Consider the following 20,767-nt stretch of genomic DNA (forward strand, 5'->3'; position numbering starts at 1 on the left):
TTGGGAAATTTTCTGATTAAAGCTCCCTGCTCTCACTCAGGGCAGTGCTCTCCTGTTTTTTGGACTTAAGAATAAATATTGATAAGGAATTTTATCCCTCACTTCTAGCATAAAAAGCAGTGGTCAAAACCTTTTTTACCTGAGATTAAGGGGAAGCATAGCTCTCAAAGTTGGAATTTGGTCCTGTGAAGAGAGATATTCTGGAGGCTTGACATAGTTCTGAGAGTGCTTTTCCAACAATTCATGTATTTCATTAGCAATATATTTTGGTCACATAATGTTAATATTCCCATTTCTGATACATTGATAGGTTATTAAAATCAATTTCTATTTAATTTTTGTGAATACTAGAAAAATTTAATTACCCTTGCACCTCACATATTATTATCATTGGATATTTCTGCCACAGGGGGTTCCTTCCCAGTTCAATGTTCAATCTGTTTCATCACAAGAAAGAAGGGAAATTAAATAGTGTAGTCAATTGTTTCTATCTTTGACTCATATGCAGACATATATAATCCACAAATTGAAAAGGTCTTATGCAAGGTAAAATGCATAATCCTCCTAATTTGGCTGGATTCCACTTCTCCAAGGAAACTTTTGCTTTAAATTAGCTGCAGTCTGAGGATCTGGATTTCAATTCCTAGCACCTCAACAGGAAAAAAATAAAAAGCTGCATTCAAGAACCTGCCATTGTGACTTCATTCATTTATAAATTTGATGTCACCTCCTATCACTCAGAAGACTCACTAGACTCAGTCTGAGCATGTGAAGACATAAACCCTATCTCTTCAGAAGGTTTTAGGTAAGCATTGTCCAATACAGAGCACGGTCAGTGAAGAGAAGCAGGCTTAGCCATCTGATATGGCTTTTGTCTCTGGAGCCTGCCAGTGTTGGTATCCATGTCTAGGCTCCCTCTTTCATGTTCAGGGGACCTGGTTTGCTCTGCTGTGCAGGTGCAGGAATATCCATGGGGAGAACACTGAGACCTGCAAAAAGCCAATAAATGGTTAGTGTGCAGTGGCATCCTGAGACTGGGGGTGAGGCTGCTTGAAATTGACTGCAGTGACTATGTTGGGATCTGCAATTTTGGACTAGCATCTATATGGTAATCTCTAGTATCTGCAGACCTGGGTGTTCCTCTGAGGCGGGTCAGCTCTGAATCGCCCACTAGCCAGTCAAGTGGGGCATATGGCAGCAGTAGACAGTGGGAGTCCTGTCCTATCCCTGCAGTGTATCTGCAGCCCCTACCTGAAGTTGTACATAAGCACATATGTGGCAGCATTCCAGCACCTTTCCAGACTGTGTGGTGGATTGAGGAGTGGGATAATCATCAGAATCACAGCTCCATGTATTGTTTTTTTGCATGAGGGGACTGTGGTCTATAGGGGTCTCAGTTCTTTCTTCTGAGCTTGCTTTTCTTTCTTTTTTTGGTGGGATGTTGGTACCATGGATTGAACCCAGAGATCCTTTGCCACCGTGACTACATCCCTCATACTTTTTATTTATTTCTTATTTTGACACAGTTACTGAGTCTGGACTTGAACTTGTGCCTCAGTTTTCTGAGTTACTGGGATTATAGGTGTGTGCCACACTGCCTGTATCCTCCTTAATGGTCTAAATAAATGGGAAACAAAATGTCAAATCCAGAACCCTAACTCCTAGCCTAAACCTTTATGTATATATGTCAATCAACTCCTAAAATTCCAGTTCCCTGTCCATATTCTCAAGACAAACTCCCCTCTCCCCAATATTATCAATTGCTTTTACCATATTACATTTGAAATAAGCAGTGTTTTTAAATTATTTTACCAATAACTGGATGGAACTTCTTTACCTCTACCTTGATTATAAGATTTTTAATCTGTAAAGAAAATCAGTATGTTTTGGATGATCTGTGTATAATTCATAAACATTTGTTTGCATGATATATATATATCAAAGTATGGTTGTAGGCCATGTTAATGGTAAATAGACATTAGAACTGGGAAAACATTTTATAGATTTAAACACATTATTTCAGCTTAGTTTCCCACTTTTCTTTCTCTGAGAAATGATCTTTTTTAATATTCCCTGTAAATAATTTGAATTATCCTTTCTTTCCTTCTCAATTTAACTTATTTCTTCTTTCAGTTTAGGTGATATTTTCTACTAAAGTTAATGTTGCTTCTTTTTGCTTCTTTCTCTGTGCTACCTAATTTACATTTTTCTAAAACTTTGGTGACTGACACTGATCTTGCTTTTCTGAATGGAGAGAAATGTGTTTGTAAATGTATATACAACACACACACACACACCACACACACACCACACACACACACACACACACTCCCCCTTGAGATCTTTAAAAATTACATAGTGTTTACTGATAAAAAACATTTTGGATGCTGAGTAATGACTGGCAAGGGAGTAGAAAGAAAACATTTTAAACATGACCTATTGACATGAACTGGTTATTGATGAGTGAATATGTACCAGAAAGTATACGGTTTTAAATTTTTTAATGTATGTTTTCTTTTTCCTTCTGTGTCTTGTGCATTTCCCACACCTACAGTCTTTAGGTGTGACAGTAGAGACCTGCTGGTCAGATTTTGGTCCTTGGATATCAAATACAACAATCACTGTAGATTTCAACCAGCAGGAACTGAGATGTCTGTTGGTATTTTATATCATTATTATATATTATTATTATTATTATTATTATTATTATTATATTTTAGGTGCTGGGGATCAAACCCAGGGCCTTGTGCTTGCAAGGTAAGCACTCTACCGACTGAGCTATCTCCCCAGCCCCCTTGGTATTTTAATCCAAAAACGCATTTTAAACTTATACAAACCATGCCTTAAAGGATGAGGAAAAGAGCTTAGGGAAGAGTATAAGGTTAAATATATGATCGGTAGTCCAGTAGTTCTTGTTAGACTTTGAGTAAAATGTAGATATAGAAATATAACATTATCAACAACAAAACATGCTTTTCTTCTCTACATAGAATTCCTTGCCTCTATTATATGAATTTTTGATAATTAAAGATATTTCAGCCACTCATATAAAAAAATAGAGACGCTGAAAGCTGGGTATTAAACCTAAACTGAAAAATTTTGTAATTTTTTAATTATCATTTAAGCTGTACATTTAAGGGTTTAATGAGCTGTATAATTTATTTTCTGTTAATAAAAACAGTAATGTTGAATTTTTGTCAATGTGTAAAAACCATTGCTTGATAAATCTTGAGAAATGAATTAAGTAATGCTTGTTATATTGTTTTGGTTATAATGACCATGTTAAGCAAAATCAGTAACCTGTTGACCTTGTGGCCTTTGAGAATTTGTGTTTCTTTTGATGAAAGGAAAATTAATTTTTTTGCCTTAGTTTAGATGCTATCCATACACTTATAACATATTTGTAGTTTTCAGCTAGAATGTGTCCATGTTCTGTTGGATGTGTATGGAATGGTGTTGGTCAAGATCTTACCTTTTGGTTATTAGTAAGTTATTTTGTGGAGAGATACCAGTGATTAATATCTTTCCATCTTTCTTTTTCCTCAACATTTTCAAATAAGTGAGAAAGAAGAACTACTGAAACTGTATTTGTTTAATTTTTTTTATTTGTTGTTGACCTTTATTTAATTAATTTATTTATATGTGGTTCTTAGAATTGAACCCAGTGCCTCACACATACTAGGAAAGTGCTGTACCACTGAGTTTCAACCCACTATTTCCTTTAAGTATATATAATTGACTAAAATATTTATGTACAAATTATCATATGAATAGGCTCTTCTGTGAGAGAAAATATTTGATATACTTGTAACAAAGCCAAGATCTTTCTATTTTGTTGTTTTTCTCAAATGTTAGAAACCAAGTCTGAGTCTCACTGTAGGTCTGTTGTAGGTATCTTGTATGCAGCTCATAAATACCCGATATCTCCTGATGATTTGGACATCAGGCTTTGTATCAGAAATAAATTCGTGCATTGTGGATTGAAAGAAATATTGCCAGTAAGTGCCCCGTAGTCTCCTTATTATACTTAACTTAGAAGAGTACTTGAATGTGGGAAATTTAGATATATGGCCCTCAAGTATACTCTGTGAGAAAGGACTTGAGTATAAAAATCTATTTTTGAAATTAGCTGATAAGATTTTAGTACTATTTATCACTTTATATGTTTAAATGCTGTAAATTGTGTTGAATGGTGGTTATTATTTATGGTTTCTTCATTGATTTTTGCATAATTATAAATCATTCATCATCATTGTTATTTAATATCTCTAGAATTTAAAGCATATTATGAATGATGGCCTGGATATCCAACTTAAAGCCTTTGATAACTATAAGAAAAAAATATTTCTTTGAGTTCTCCCATTGCCTTGAAGATATTAGAACTGAACTTGAATATTCTTTTATCCTGAGGTCTGGTCAAAACATACATAAAAGTACTGCTCAATTCAAAAAGACTGACTGCTCCCCATAAAATAGTTAACTCCTTAAAGAATATAAACCCAACACTTTTTGTTTCAGAAAAATGCAATTTATTAGTTCTTTGCATTTTTGTAAATGCACACATATGTAAATTGATATCACAATCAACAAATGGATTCTGTTAGACCAGCTTTTTATACATGTGTCCATCTGTACTTTTTTATGTGAGGCACATCCCTTCCATCCACTGCTTTGCCTCTAGCACTAGAAATTTCTTCGTGTCCACCTATTGACTGCTCCTTCCCTGCATATTGGGTTCATACTCATGTAGGCTCCTTGTTCAATCTGTAGGTCTGCACTCTTCCTAAGATCCAACCAGGTTCCTGTCCTCTATTACTTCCTCTCCACATAGATAATACCTGCCACCAGCTCTGTCAGTAAGGAACCCTTAGAACTCAATATAGTGTTAACAACCAGCTGCCTGCTACCTTTTCCCCAGCAACATTTTCACTTAAAAAAGGCAAATTGGTTCATGTTGGTTATAAAGGGGAAGCAAAAAAGGGTCAGGGCAAGTTGCCATTTCCAGAGATATTCCCCTGCCCTCAGTTTTCATTACCTGTATTAGGGTAAGAGAGTTGATGGTTTCTCAAAATCTTTCAGAGTAAATTCGTTATTATATTATTAGACTTGTTTGGTGGTAAGTATAAATAAGACCATGTGTTCCTTAATCAATTTACTGAAGCATCTGATGTTTACAACCTGGTGTGGAGCATAGTTAAGGAAACCAGAACATAGGTATATTTTATTTCTAGTCTTCAGTATCTTTTGCTGATTCAAGTGACTATTTTATAAGGTCAGAGGAAGTTATATTCTAATGTGTTATTTCACCAAAAAAATCTTTTAATTGTAAAATTCACTTGATATTTTAGTTGGGCTAAAAATAGTTTTATTTCTGTCATAATATTGATTTATATAATTTATTTTTTCCCCTCCAGGTATTCATTTGAACTAATATTGCTCATAGAGATTATTTTATAGACGTACATTTCTGGGATCCAGAGACACATTATTCTTGGATGTTTTTTGCCTATTGAAAGAGTTTTTGCATGGAATTTGAGCCACATCATTAATAAACTCATGGATAAGCATTGTAGAATAGAGAAAAAATTTTCTAACATTACAATTTAAAATATAACAAAATATCTTACTATATTAAAGCAAAAGCATTTATTATTAAATTATTAGTATGTCATTGAGTAGAAAAGAAATATATCACATAAAATTTCAAATATGCTTGATATATAAATGTGTGATATATGAAATGTGTGTACCTAAGTATAAAAGAGGCTCTGAAGTCTAAAATATTAAGGCCTGACATTATTTAATGTCTTTGAAGAAATTTGAAAAATTGAGGAGAAGGATTCTGGCTTTAGTTTGTACCCAGGAACCATTCTGTGAATACTGAGCCATGTGAAAATTAATGATTCTAGTCTGTTAATATTCAGCTACAGTAAATTTTATTCAGAATAAGAGCTTATTGGGTGTAATGTAAATGGCTGAAGGACTGTAAGTCAGAGTTCATAGGGCAAGTAAGCCCATGTGTCCAGAGTGGCCATCACATGTGGTGGAGAGGGTTTGGAGGAAAAAAAATCACACTACACAAATCCTTGAGGAAGGAAATAAATTTGAGGGGTGATTGGGGATGTAGTTCTGAGCCTTATTACACTACTGCCTACTCCATCATTTAATTTGATTTTGGTTACAATTCTTTTTGTGTGTATTGCTTTGTTGGCTAGATTCTTAGGGAATGTTGGTAGGCTATTACAAATATAGATGAACTACTTTCAACCATAGAGAAAACATGGATCCTGTTTGGGGATTTTAGTTAAAATTTAACTTTTGTACATTGTTATTCTATTAAATGTTTCTAGTTTTCTCCTGAGTGAGAAATACTAATTTGGTATTACATATCATTTACAGTATTAGTTTTATTTATTTGTGTGTGTTGCTAAAGATCTAACCAAGGGCCTCAGGCATGCTGGATGAGTAAATGCTCTACCAGTAAGCCACATCCTCAGGTCCGAGAGTATCAGTTTTAATTTGATTGCATAAACATTCTGAAAACAATGTGCAATATGATTTTAAGAACTTCTCAATAATATTTTATAAAATATCATTTCTTAGATTGTATTGATAAAATGAATGAATGGGAGCTAGGGATATAGTTAAGTTGGTAGAATGTTTGTTTTGCATGCACAAGGCCCTGGGTTTAATTCCCAATAACACACACACACACACACACACACACACACGCACAAAAAAATAAACAATGAATGGTAGCTATTTTTTTATATGTCAGATTGAAATTTTTATACAAAAGTTATCTTTAAAGCATTGTATATTTCCTAAAATATTATTTTAAATATTTTTTGAAATCAGTAGATGGAAAGTGATGTCAATTTGTCACCTGTTGAAACTATATTAATTATTGAAATTAAAATCACGCTTAACAAAAATTGTTTTGATGTAACATTATAAGTGTACATTTACTCTTTTCTTTGGTTTTAGACAACAGTACTGCAAATTAATTGATGAGTGTGTATCCCAGACTGTATTGCACAAAGATGGCATGGATCTAGATTTTACATATAAAAATGATTAGATTTAGATTTAAGTCAAATTGTAGATGAGCATTTCTCCATTTAAATTAAAATATTTAAATATATATATATATATATATATATATTATTTTTGTGTGGTGCTGAAGATCGAACCTAGGGCCTCCTGCATGGTAGGCTAGTACACTATTACTGAGCCACAACCCCAGCCCCAAATTGAAATATCTTATTGTCTTTTATGACATGGGTTAGCTCTGTGACATTGGTTCTCATGATGAACCTCCAGAGCGTCTTTGAGACCCTTTCAGGGGATCTTAATTATTATTGCCTTTTTGGTTCTATTGATGTCTTCCACTGATGGTGGAAAGCAGTGGTGTGTAAAACTGTTATAAATTAAGGCAATGGTACTAAACTCTAGTCAGCAAATTCTTTACTGTTCATAGAACAAAACAACACACCCAGCTCTCTGGAGGCAGAGGCAGGAGGATCATAAGTTTGAGACCAGATATGCAAATTTAGAAAGACCCTATTTCAAAATAATAATAAAGAAGGAGCAGAGCTATGGCTCAGTTGTAGAGCACCCCTGGGTGGAACCCTAAAACTACGAACTAAACTAAATCTGACAATCTTTAATTGAGAATTTCCACGTAGTCCTAAGAATAATGTTATTGCATGTTGCTTCTTGGGTACAATTTTTCAATACTGTATGTTAACAAGTGGATTATACACATAAAGCAGTTGTATGTACCAAAGTACAACTAAAATACAGTCAGTTTTACTGTATTTTACTGTATTTTACTGGTTACTGTAACTTAAAAGTGTTTAGAACAGATTTTCTTAAAACAGAAAAAGTGAGCCTGTACTTCAGAAAAAAATGACTGACAGATTTTGTGACCAAAGAGAAAATTTGATCTTATAAGTGAAAATTTGAATTTTAAAAACTCATATCTATTGCTGTCACCTTGACAACTTTTCTGTACTGAAAAATCTTTTTGGCGAGTTCCGTAGGATGGTTAACCAATGTGGATATTTTGATAATTGTGGAGAGATGTGTCAAAATTTGGAAGATGTTCTTGAGTCAACAAATAACACTTTTTCTAAATGACCAGCATCTGATGATACAAGTTTAAGCACAGGCAAAAGATCCATTAAAAGTACAACAGTGGGGTCTGAGGTTGTAGCTCAGTGGTAAGAGTACTTGCCTAACACATGTAAGGCACTGGGTTTAATCCTCAGCATCACATTAAAAAATAAATAAAATAAAGGTAAAAAATTTCAGGCAGGAGGGATTTGGGGTATGGTTCAGTGGTTCGCCCCTGGGTTCAAGCCCAGTAAAAAAAAAAAAAAAAAAAAAAAAAGTGGAGACTAAGAAGGTAGATCAGTGGTAGAACTCAGTGGAATCACAGTCTACAGTAACAAAAAAAAGGGTACAACAGTGATCCATGATCTTAAAGAAACAGTGCAAGTTCATTGATTATATGACTCCATGTTCTAACTATTTAAAAAGTGCCATTTGTGCAATTTTGATGTAACAGTAAAGAATAATGTCCAAAATGATCTGAAAAGGGTATTAGCACACAATTCACCATTTCAGCTACATATTTGTGCAAAGTTTTGTTTTACTTATACACCCAGGAAGAGGAACGAAATGTGTAGAATGAGTAAGGAACTAGATAACATTAGTGACTCAGATAAAGAAAATGCTTGTTTCTGTGGAGAGAAACATTTCACATTTCCTAAGAAGTAAGAGTGGGTCACAGAAATTCAGAAATATGTTCTACATGTGCATCAAACCAAAATGGGAAATGATTTTGAATAGTGTCAGAAAGATATATTTCACCTGGACATTAGATATGTTTTCTTTTTCTTGAATAGTTTTGTAATTTTGTCAATAAAGTATTGAGAAAGAAATAGAAATCTTTTGGGCTGGAACTGTAGCTCAGTGGTAGAATGCTTGCCTTGTACTTGTGAGACAGTAGGTTTGATCCTCAGCACCACATAAAAATCAATGAATGAATAAAATATAAAATAGAAAAATATTTGAACAGTGCTTGAAATACAAAAGCATATTTATATATTTTTATTAAATTTATTGCTTGTTTTAAGTGTTTATAATAAATTTATAGATTTAAATACAAGAGAGACTTGTATTTATAAATATGTGAGAGAAGAGATAAAGTTCAGCAAAAGGGGAAGAAGGTGTTCAAAAGCATATGGTGCATTTAATTTTATATATTGTAATAATTGAGAGATACTATCTATCTCTCAGAGAGTTAAATGTTTAGTGCCATGGATCCAGTCAATTTAATAAGTAGAATGATAAAATATTGTAATTAGGCAAAGGCACGGTCTTCATCTTTCATCATAGGAAGTTACTTACAACGTTTTAAGTAGATCAATCAAGATATAACTGCATGCACCTATATTTCAATTGAGGAGCTAACCACCAGAATAATCTAATACAGATTGATAAGAGGTTGCATTTGGGAAGTGGGTTATGAGTTGGATGCAGTCATTTGGTTGACTGTTTTCTTGTTGTTATAAATGTTTTTCTGTAGTAAACTATGTTCATGTATTAGTTTCATTAAAAAAGGATAATACACATACACACACACACACATATATCATGGTAAATTCACTTGAATAATTTCTCCTACATAATATACTATCAAAACTATATCATAACTTATTTAGTCCATTATTATAGGCATTTAACTTAGTTCTTTTAGCTAACATAAAAAAGTATGTTAAAGGGTATTCTTGCCCAAAGGCAAAATCCTAAAAAAATAGAATTGTTGCATGTAAGAAGGTGTATAATTAAAATTTTAGCAAGTATTGTCTAATTTTAAATCAGCAGTGTTCCTCATTTATACTTTGATTGTTATATAGGAGAGTTGGTTTCCCCATGCCAAGTCCAGTACCTGACATTAAGGACCATTTAATCATTGTTGTGAGTTCTCACTGAAAATTTTATATTTTAAATTTGGTTATAAAAATCCTTTTAGTATTTTTTTCCTTTAATTTACTCTTCTATTATGATTGTTTTCCTAGCTTCTGTTGGTCTCATTTTTCCTTTTTCCTTCAGAATATTTACAGGTTTAGGATAGAAACTTGAGTGTTTTATAATTGAACCCTTTCCTCTTGCCTGATAGAAATTTAAAATTGTAGTTAGGTTTATCTATTTTCCTTTCCCTTATTTTGTATCAGTTTTTATAAAGCGGCCTTTGTTCCAGCCTTGTGATGTTTCTACATTTTGTTTCCTTTTTTAGTAGTCTTTATCACCATTATTTCTAATTGCTTTCCATGATTTTTTTCTAAAGTGTTAAAGTTAACAATGAATTTAAGTAGTATTCAAAGGATTTTTGTCATTGTAATTTTAGATGTTTGCATAGATCAAGCCAAACTAGAAGAGTCTGAGAAAAAGGCATCAGAATTTTACAAAACATTAATTTAACTTTGACCAATTTTTCAAGGCTTTGTGGGGAACTACTGCCACATAATTGGCCCTCAGGGGCTTGCTCCTTATTCCCTGTCTTTTTTACCTCCTTCAGGTATGCGCCCATACATTGCTCTCCATGTAGGACTTCTTCAACCACCATGTTATTTAAAACTCTTCATTCTTTACTCCCAAGCTTTACCTTTCTCATCCTCCTTCCTTTACCTCTCTTCCATTATATTTGTTATCATTTGGTGTGCTACTAAATTTAAAAAGTTTTATACACACATATGTATTAGCTATTTCTCACTCCAGAGTAAACTGGAGTTTTTTACCCTTCTATGCACTATTTCCACACCAAGAACAATTCCTGGTTTTTTGAAAGAACTAAAAAATATTTTTTGAATGAAAGAATAGTTGAACAAAATGTTTAGAAACAATGTGTTTAGAATAAAATCAGAAGATGATTCATTTTTTGGGGGGGAACTAGGGATTGAACTTAGAGGCACTCTACTACTGAGCCACTCCATTAGCCTGTTTTGTATTTTATTTAGAAACAGGGTCTCACTGAGTTTATTAGTGCCTTGATCCTCCTGCCTCAGCCTCCCTTGCCACTGGGATTACAGGCATGTGCCACTGCGCCCAGAGTGTGGCAGTAAATATTCAGAAAAACAGTTCTGAATGAATTATAGTTGAAGGCACGACCAGGTGGAATTGCATGCAGAGACTGCTGTGGAGCGGGCCATGGTACTGGGTCACCGAAGAGCATAGCACTGTGTGGGGTAGGCAGGAGCTGACTGAAAGGAAGTGAGCTGGAAGAGCCAGGAACAAGATGGTCGTAGTGGCCTAGGCTGCTGACTTTGCACTGTGAGCGATAGCCAGCGGTGGCAGAGCACCGGGCAGTGTATATTCTAATCTGAAAATGCCTTCCATGAAATCCTCACTTTTAAAAAACAAGTAATGCTGTCTGTTTTCCTAAAGCAATGAAATGGAGACTATCATTTACAGGGCCCCATGGTCTCAAATGTGCATCAGCTTCATAATGCCTCCTACTGTGGCACATGTCCTTGAGATATAGGCTATAGACTCAGAGCATCTGATGGTTCCATACCTGTGAATTTTCTTTTGCATACAGAACCAGTTGGAGGTATAGTGGGAAGGTACTATTTTTTTTTTATTAAGCAGATGTTATGGAAGCAAGTTCACAATTACGCAATGTTTACCTGCTTATGAAAATTGACTCCTATATGTTTGTATGTGTAAATAAAACTATTGTATATGAGGAGCTTGAAGATGAAACATGAAGATTCTGTGATGGCAGACCTTTTCTTCCCATTCTCAAATTAGTGACAAGAAGTGACCCCATGGAAAATTCAGAAATTGGAGTTTTATAGGAAAAAGTCTGTGTGAATTGAGGTCTTGAGGTATCCTGAAGTGAATGAATTTAGAAGAACAAAATATACAAAATCATTGAGGAAAAAAATTCAGTCACTTGTGGATGGATTATCATAAATTGACTGGTTGAAACAAATGTATCCACAGCTTGAAGGCTGGGAATATATCTCAGTTGGTAGAGTGCTTGCCTAGCATACACAAGAACATGGGGTTCAATCTCCTGCACCAAAAAAAAGAAAAAACAGGAGCATGAACACTCCACCCTTGAGAACTTGGAAGATAAGCTTTAATTAGGAAATTCTTGTAGTTGTTAATTTTGAAAATTGTCAGGTGGTATAATATTTTATTAAGAAAAATTTTTTAATAAGTAATTTTTATCAGAATGTCATTCCATTCTTAGAAGTATCTTTTGCTTGATTAGTAAGTACTATTATAAAGAAAATTTTTAGGGTTGGTTATGCGGCTCAGTTGGAAAGAGCTTGTTTGGCATGTGTGAGGTCGTGGGATCAATCCCCAGCTTTGCAAATTTGAAAAAGGAGAGAATTAAGGAAAGCTTTATATTTAAGATGGGAGTGTATGTAAAATTATACATGACTCTCTAAGGTTTCATCATTTGCACACATATTATTTCTTGATGTAGTAGGATAGTAGTTTAGAACAGAGTGGTGAAACTGTACTGCTCAATTGAGCTTTATATTTTTAAAGAGATTGGAATAAAACAAATGATTTTAAAGAAATTTTGAGATTTTTAAAAATTTTATTTTTTATACTAAGAATTTAACCCAGAGCACTTAAACACTGAGCCACATACCCAGCCTTTTTTTTGATCTTTTTAAATTTTGAGACAGGGTATCATGAAAATTGCTTAGGGCCTCACTAAGTTGTTGAGTCTGGTTTTGAACTTGTGATTCTCCTGCCTCAACCTCCTGAGCTGCTGGGATTACAGGCATGCATCAATATACCCAGCAATGAGATATTTTTTAAAACAAGAAACGAGTTCCTTACTTCCATATTCTGTGACTATGTGAATTGAGTGGTGATATGGAATTTTTAAATGTTTAATTAGTTATACATGAAAATGCATTTTGACACAAACATAAATGACATATAACTTCTCATTCTGATTGTACATGATATAGAGTTACACTAGTTGTGTAATCATATATGCATATAGGGTAATGATGTGAGATTTATTACACTATTATTTCTACCCCATACCTCCTTCCCCTTCTTTACTTCCCCTTTGTCTAATCCAGTGTACCTCTGTTCTTTCCTATTCCACACCCCCATGGTGAATTAGCAACCACATATTAGAGAAAACATTCAGTCTTTGGTTCTTTGGAATTGGCTTATTTTGCTTAGCATAATATTCTCCAGTTCCATCCATTTATCAGCAAATGCCATAATTGCATTGTTCTTTATGGCTGAGTCCTAATCCATTGTGTATATATACCACATTTTCTTTATCCATTCATTTGTTAAAGGGTATCCAGGTTGGTTGCATAGTTTAGCTCTTGTGAATTGAGCTATTATAGACATTAATGTGGCTCTGTCACTGTAGTATGGTAAATAATCACATTTTATAACAGGTGCATCATATTTGCAGACAGGGCCAATAAAGTGGTTTATAAATAATTTCTTAACTGAGTAGTTATGACATATGGAAACAGTTAAGAGTTTACGCACTTAAAAAAATTAAGCTTAGATTTCTGACATTATAGTTTAATGGACAAAGTATAGGGGTAGCAAGTGGCAAACCAGTTTATCCCAGTGTGTTAAAGATGTCATTTTGTATTTGAAACACAATCTGTTTCTTTTTTACACATAGTTGTTTGAAAAGTCCTAAGCCACCTCACTAAGCCTAAAATAAGATGAGCAGTATAATTTATAACTGAGAAATAAGGTTTTGGGGAATGCATTGGCAATAAAGGAATAATGCCAAAGTGAATGCCATGCATCTTACACCTCCTAAAGTTTTCTGAGCAACATTTGAGGAATAGTAATTTGGAAAGAATGGAGATGAAGAAAATGGACAACTAAGTATTGTCTAGAAATGTATCACTTGGCTCTTGTCTGTGACTAAAAAACTGAAGACATAAATAAATTATGAGATGCATTTAAAGTACCTTGTTCCACCATTAGAAAGTATCCACTGATAAGCAGGTACAGTGTGTTGTTTGTTGCATTGCTGATGGAATGAAAGTTATTATTTAACCCTCATAAAATTAGAGTCCTAAGAGACTAAAACAAGTGAGTTTGTTTAGCCTGAAGCCCCAGTAGACTTTCAAATGCCAGAGGCTACAAAACACTTCATTTATATGCTTAGTTGTATAGCATATTTATGATGTATAATAAAAAAATTTAGAGTTTACGAATACAGATACATTTCCTGGACTGAGTAGATGCTGGCAAATGGGTAGATTTGATCATGTGTGTCTTGGACGTATGTGCGAATAAACAGATTTTTCTCTTTTTTTCCCTCCTTTTTCTTCTTCCCTGGCAACAAGTAATAATATTATTGTAGTGGATTTGATTGGAGTCACTTCTCTAGAGGTGGATTGGGAAATGTTTCCTCTTTCATAAAAATTTACCTTGGTATTTTAATTCAGATAGCAATTTTCCGTGGTGTGCCTGTAGCTATCAAGCATGAGCAAATTTTTAAATTGTTGCCTTCCATTGTTACTGCACAACTTTTTCTCAGGATTTCTCTTCCCCATTTAACTAGGGCACCTCTTGTGGCCTGTGATTGCTTGAAGTACACTTCTCTCTGCCAGGCAGTTGTTCTTTGCCTGGTCTGCCTCATCTCATGGTTTATCACTCAGGATTTCCACTTAAAATTAGTGTGCCTTATTACTCACTTGAAAGAATACATGTGACTCATTCTTCTGAATGTACTCCTTCCTTTCACTTTCCCCCCATATTATTTGACTTGGAACAGTTAATGCCTACTTGGAGCATGGGATGAGGGTGCGGTACTCTAGGGCACTCACAAGTAGTTGCAGTGGACGTCTACTAGTGTTATATGTCCTATAGGAAATAGGTATTAAATAGTACAGCAAATCCTTTTATAACAGAAAAAAACTTTCAGTATAAAATAACAATTTGGATTTTAGAAATACAAGTTGATAAAATGCATGTTAGGTTTTGAGGTGATTGAATGTCACTCTGTTTCAGTAAGCTGGGTGATTTTGTCCCCTCTGGCTCTTAAAAGAATGGCTATTTCAAACTTAGACATAATTTAGTTTTGAGTTCTTAATTTGAATTTTGTGGATAAAATTTAGATCTCTGTGAAATTCAGTCACTGAGCTACATCCCCAGTCCTTTTTTTTTTTTTTTTTTTGGTAAATGGGAAAGGGAGTGGGTATCACAATTAAAAGGTCAAAGATGACAAAGCAAGACTAGACAGGGAGAACCTTAGATAATGGTAAAATGTGACAAGTTCTAGGTAAACCCAACCATGAGGAGACTGTTATCAGAATCTTATGGCCAGTCTTTATTACCTATACCATGCCCAGTCATTAGCAGGGTGTTATCCAGGAAGAGTTTGGTCTGATCTTAAATGCTAAAGGTAACAGAGATTTTGGAGACTGTCAGCTAAATACACTCCTTGCCATGGAATAGAAAGTCTTTTCCTGAAGGAGATATGATTAGGATATCTTCATGCATTATGTATGTATTGTTCTTTTGAAAGCTATTGCTCAGTACTTTTTTTTCTTCCTTTTTAAAAAATTTGCATTTCAATAACTACATTAAAAAGCACATTTCTTAGTTCTAAGACATAATGGTAACTGGTTATGTTACCTCTCCCAACTCAAAATTAACACTGATGCATTCACAATATTGAAGTATTTCAGCCTTTTGGGAAAATTGAATAGTTTTTCATGTAATCCATGTTGATAATTTACAAAAGTTAAGAATAAGATACTTGGTGGTTTTTTGGTCTGTTTTTTCAGTGCTTCTTTATCACATAATATGATGTCACAATTGGTTACAACTCTTCTGATTAGGCTCAGGCTACCCATGGCAGTGAGCAAGTGGTTACAACACTTTGACACTGCATATCTCCTTACCTTCACTGACAGATGTGCAGAATCCTGAACACTGTTGATAGTTGCATTTGAGTATAATTTACTTTTGTGAAAGTCTTTTATATTTTATTTTATGGGTTTAAAAATCTCTCCTGAAAAGGTTTCTAATTTTCTGACTGACAATGGAGTCTTCAAGAAAGGTTACGGATTACATGTCAGCCTTTCTGATTTGTACACTGGTGAAGGAAAGGTGACTGTTAGGGTGCTGGGCTTCACTGCTGCCTACTGAAATGTATGTGGCTTTTCTTTTGGTGATTCAAGGGAACGATACATTATTTATCATGAGATATTTCATGCACCTTAGAATAATATTTTAAGGCAGATTCAGTATTAGATTATTCCTTTTATTTTTTCTTTTCTTTTTTTTTTTTTTTTCTAATTGTTAAGGCCTTTCTTTGTAGCTCAGGCTGGTCTTGAACTGCTAGACTCATCCTCTTGTCTCAGTCTCCTAGTAGCTGGGACTACAGGCCCATGTCACCTCTCTTGCTCCCACCCAACTAGTTTTGAATCTTGCTTTAATAGTGTAGTATAATGCATCTGTTAATAAAAGTATATATGATATCTGAACAAAACATGAAACTCCCTCATTAAACAATAATATGAGAACAGTCTTGATAGTATATTATTATAGATGTTAAACATGTACTTCAGTTATATTACTTTATTTGTTACCTAAAACAATTTTATGAAAGAATCAAGGCAAGCAGTAGGTGCAGTTTGTATAAGAAAGTTACGTTCATGTGAAGTTCAGTTAAAAAGAACAGTCAATCTGAATGGAATACAGATCTGAGTCAAAAGTCATTATTCTTTCTCCTGGGGCAACTGCTTCTATGATTAAAAGAAATCTCATTATGTTTTACGTAAAGTATTTCTCTTTGATTTAAAATAATTTTCCTCTTATCTCCTGCTACCTTACTCTTGCCTCACAGCAGTTCACCTCATCCCTCAATTTGTATAAAAGACTTCAAAAGTTTGTAATTTTCTTTATTAAGACCATCTTTCATCATTTTGTATCTCTATTCAGTTCTGTAAGTATTTGAGCTGTAAATACTAACACTGTACTGTTGACTGTACATGAGAAGTGAGGGACTCTGTGGAGTTCATCATGCAAGTGTGCAACCCTGGGTTTATAACTACAGTTTTTTCTTCTATACAATGGGGAACATAATACCCATCTCATGGGGTCACTGTGAGAACTATATAATGAATATTGCTGAAGATATTTTAAGTTTTGAGAATTCAGATCTTATTTTCAATTGATATATTTTATCATCTCTGAAAGTTTACACAATGTGAAATTAACTTCAGTTTTTTTTTTTTTTTTTTGAGCAGCTTGGATACATGCATAATTTAATAATGAAACAATTCCTTAACAACAAAAAATTATAAAAATTCATGAGACCTCAGTGCTGTGGAAGAAAGTGAGATATCAAGGAGAAAAGCAACTGAACCAGAAGGAAATATGATGAGCAAAAGCAAAGGCAAATATCACTAGGATAGTATTATATGATCTGAAAAGGAGAAGGGCTGGAGAAGCAACCAGTTATCTGAATGCTTTGTAGCAAGCAGCCTCACTGAATGCTGCACAGAATGGAGGCTATGAGCCAGAGAATGCCAGGAAAGGAAAAGAATATTAACCCAGGGTAAATAGATGGAAGAGAGTAGGAATTACAGAGAGATGACTCTAAGGCTTTTTGTTTCCTCTAAAGTCTAAAATAAGGCTTAAGTTTTTAAGTATGTCAGTCAAATTCTACAATCACATCATGAGTAGCACTAGGCACCTGTGAAGAAGTGGTGAGGGACGTGGTTTATAAAAGTAAAGGAGTGACATGGATCCTGCTCTGCAGAGCTTACAACCTACATGAGGAGACAAATTCTACACATAAAACTACTATAAAATATATTTACAAAATAACATACATACATATAAATATACATATGAATATCCAACATAGGAAGGCTAAGGGGTACTATGTCAATAATTGCTTAGAAGTCCCTAGGAGAGTCATTGAAGCCTTCCTAAAGAAAAAATGTTGGACTTGTTTAAAGTATAGTGTTAGTAGGAAGTAGGGTATGTGCAAAGGTACAGAAATAGGAATAAATATACCATGTTCAATAAGCAAATAAGCTTGATTAGAGTCCAAATACATCTAGTTAAGAAGTGAGTGCGATGAAACAGTAGAGGCCCATTCAGTGAAAGACCCTGCAATGTTAGATCTGATCTGTAAACAAAATGAATAGAGAATGAATGTTTTCTTTAGGTAAGGATAAGTGGCCACGGGTCCAGGACCAAATCCACTTCTCTCAAGTTTGGTAAGGGACAGAAACCAGCAATGGAATAGTAGAGAAGCACTCAGCTTCCTTTGAGAAGTACAAGGAACTGCCTTCTGCAAGGACTTGTTCAAAGTGGCAAGTGAACCCCCCCAAAGCAAAGAAGTAAAAAAACAATGAAATTCCTATGTAGCAGATCTAATATCCTAAAGCCAGCTAGATCCTGATCACCTCAAGTGTTCAAGCACAATATATTTGGCTCTTGCTACTAATTCTTGGTGGGAAGCATATTATATATGCTTATAAAATGGCTTTATTTTTGAACTATGATGACAATCAACTTTGATCCTAACATTTTACACATTACAACAAGGATGAAAAGAGCCCCAATCTATAGGGAATGTTCATGTCCCTAAAGAAGGACAGGTCAGTAAGGGCCAAATTCTCCCCTGTTCTTTAAGTGGAAAAGCAAAATATCGCACTTTGAAGAGGCTGCTCTCAGCCATAGCAAGTAAGACCTCTTTCTTTAAGCCTATTGATCTGAAGCTGTTCCATGAAGAAAAGGAAAAAAAAAACCCAAGGAGTTCAGGTCAGATGTTCAGCAGCAGCCAGAGTTCGACCCTGTGCCATGACAGTTCTGCTGGGAAGTGTTGGGTCCCAGTGATGTTGAAATTGACTGTTGGGGCCCAATCTTGATGCCATTTGACTCATTGTGGACATCAAATAAACCCTGCTGGATCTTCCTATATATTTCTTTGGCTGTGTTAATGAAGACCTCTTCAACATTGCAGGCTGTTTTGGCTGAAGTTTCCATGAATATAAGTCCATACTCCCGAGCAAAGGCTTCTCCTTCCTCTCTCTTCACATCCCTGTGGGAGTCTAGATCACTTTTATTCCCAATCAGCATGATAACCATGTTGGAGCTAGAGTGAAGGGGGGCATCCTCTAACCATGAGGTCAGGTGGTTGAAGGTTTCACGCCTTTTAATGTCATACACCAGCAGTGCTCCAGCTGCACCCCTGTAGTAGGAACTGGTGATAGAATGAAAGGATTCTTGCCCAGCCGTATCACAGATTTGCAGTTTGATTTGTTTTCCATCAATGTTTACCATGCAGGCCCCAAACTCCATACCTATTGTGAGGTCATGGACAGGCTGGAACCGCTTGTCTGTAAACTGCAGGAGGAGACATGACCTCCCCACACCTAAGAAGGTGAACATTCCAGCAAGCACACGGTCGGAGAACTTTACAACCGCTAGACTCTGGGCATATCAACTTCACAGTTCTTGACCTTCAAGTATTTAGATATTTTTTTATAATTTAGGTTAATTTTATAGTGATTCATAAACCAAAATTGTACACATTTGTAGGAACCATGTGTATTTTGATATATTCCATTATATAGTGGTTAAATCACAATAAATGTCTATCTGTTCTAATATTTGTGATTTCTTTCTAAAGAAAGCATTCAAAACCCTTTTTTCCAATTTTTTAAGGGATGGAATTAATTATGTTTTATATTTATTTATTTACTTTTATTTTTATTTTATTTATTTATTTATTTAAAATTTATTTTTATTGTAAAAAATGGGATACATGTTGTTTCTGTTTGTACATGGAGTAACAGCATACCATTTGCATATTCATACATTGACATAGAGTAATGATGTCCTACTCATTCTGTTATTTTTTTCCTTCCCCCCACCCCTCCCACCTCTCTTTCCCTCTATACAGTCCATCCTTCCTCCATTCTTGCCCCCCTCCCCCTCCCATCATCCGCTTATCAGCGAGATCATTCGCCTTTTGGATTTTTGAGATTGGCTTATCTCACTTAACATAATATTCTCCAATTTTTTTCCATTTGCCTGCAAATGCCATAATTTTATTTTTTGTTATAGCTGAGTAATATTCCATTGTGTATATATATGTATACATATATTGTATATATATGTGTGTGTGTGTATGGATATATATATATATATCACTATATATATATATATATCACAGTTTTTTATCCATTCTTCAACTGAAGGTCATCTAGGTTGATTCCACAGTCTGGCTATTGTGAATTGAGCAGCTATGAACATTGATGTGGCTGTATCTCTGTAGTATGCGATTTTAAGTCCTTTGGGTATAGGCCAAGGAGTGGGATAGCTGGGTCAAATGGTAGGTCCATTCCAAGCTTTCTAAGGAATCTCCACACTGCTTTCCAGAGTGGCCGCACTAATTTGTAGCCCCACCAGCAATGTATGAGTGTACCTTTTTCCCCACATCCTCCCAACACCTATTGTTGCTTGTATTCCATCTCACCCCGATTAGAATGGTGATTATCTTCCAATGTTTTGAAATGTATCTTCCATTTTTATCTATGGTCACCCTATCATGCTGGATAACTTACTGCTCCTAATTATAACTTTGTGTACACTGTTTATCCTCTCCCCATTCTGCTCTCTTACCGTCCTCCTCTTCTTTAGCTTCTGGTAATAAATATTACTTTAAAAAAAAGTCTGTGAAGTAAACTATTTTAGGTAAGCTTTTTTA

The 20,767-nt window shown here is 34.7% G+C and overlaps 2 protein-coding genes across 2 annotated transcripts in view; both read right to left on the bottom strand.

Moving 5' to 3' along the window:
- Positions 1–20,767, bottom strand: part of LOC306646623 (zinc finger protein 610-like) — an 827,359-nt gene that overhangs the window by 717,622 nt on the left and 88,970 nt on the right. The window lies entirely within an intron of this gene.
- LOC306646068 (ras-related protein Rab-2B-like) lies at positions 18,820–19,371 on the bottom strand. The gene has a single exon (XM_079114481.1). The coding sequence runs from the start codon at positions 19,354–19,356 to the stop codon at positions 18,826–18,828; it is 531 nt and encodes a 176-aa protein (XP_078970607.1). The 5' UTR covers positions 19,357–19,371; the 3' UTR covers positions 18,820–18,825.

The sequence above is a fragment of the Sciurus vulgaris genome (genome assembly GCF_902686455.1).
Source record: "Sciurus vulgaris genome assembly, chromosome: 16".
In the NCBI taxonomy this organism is placed as follows: Eukaryota; Metazoa; Chordata; class Mammalia; order Rodentia; family Sciuridae; genus Sciurus; species Sciurus vulgaris.

What these genes read in the sequence shown, in the direction of transcription:
- LOC306646068 (XM_079114481.1), bottom strand. Translation starts at nt 19,356, where the DNA reads ATGGAGTTTGGGGCCTGCATGGTAAACATTGATGGAAAACAAATCAAA.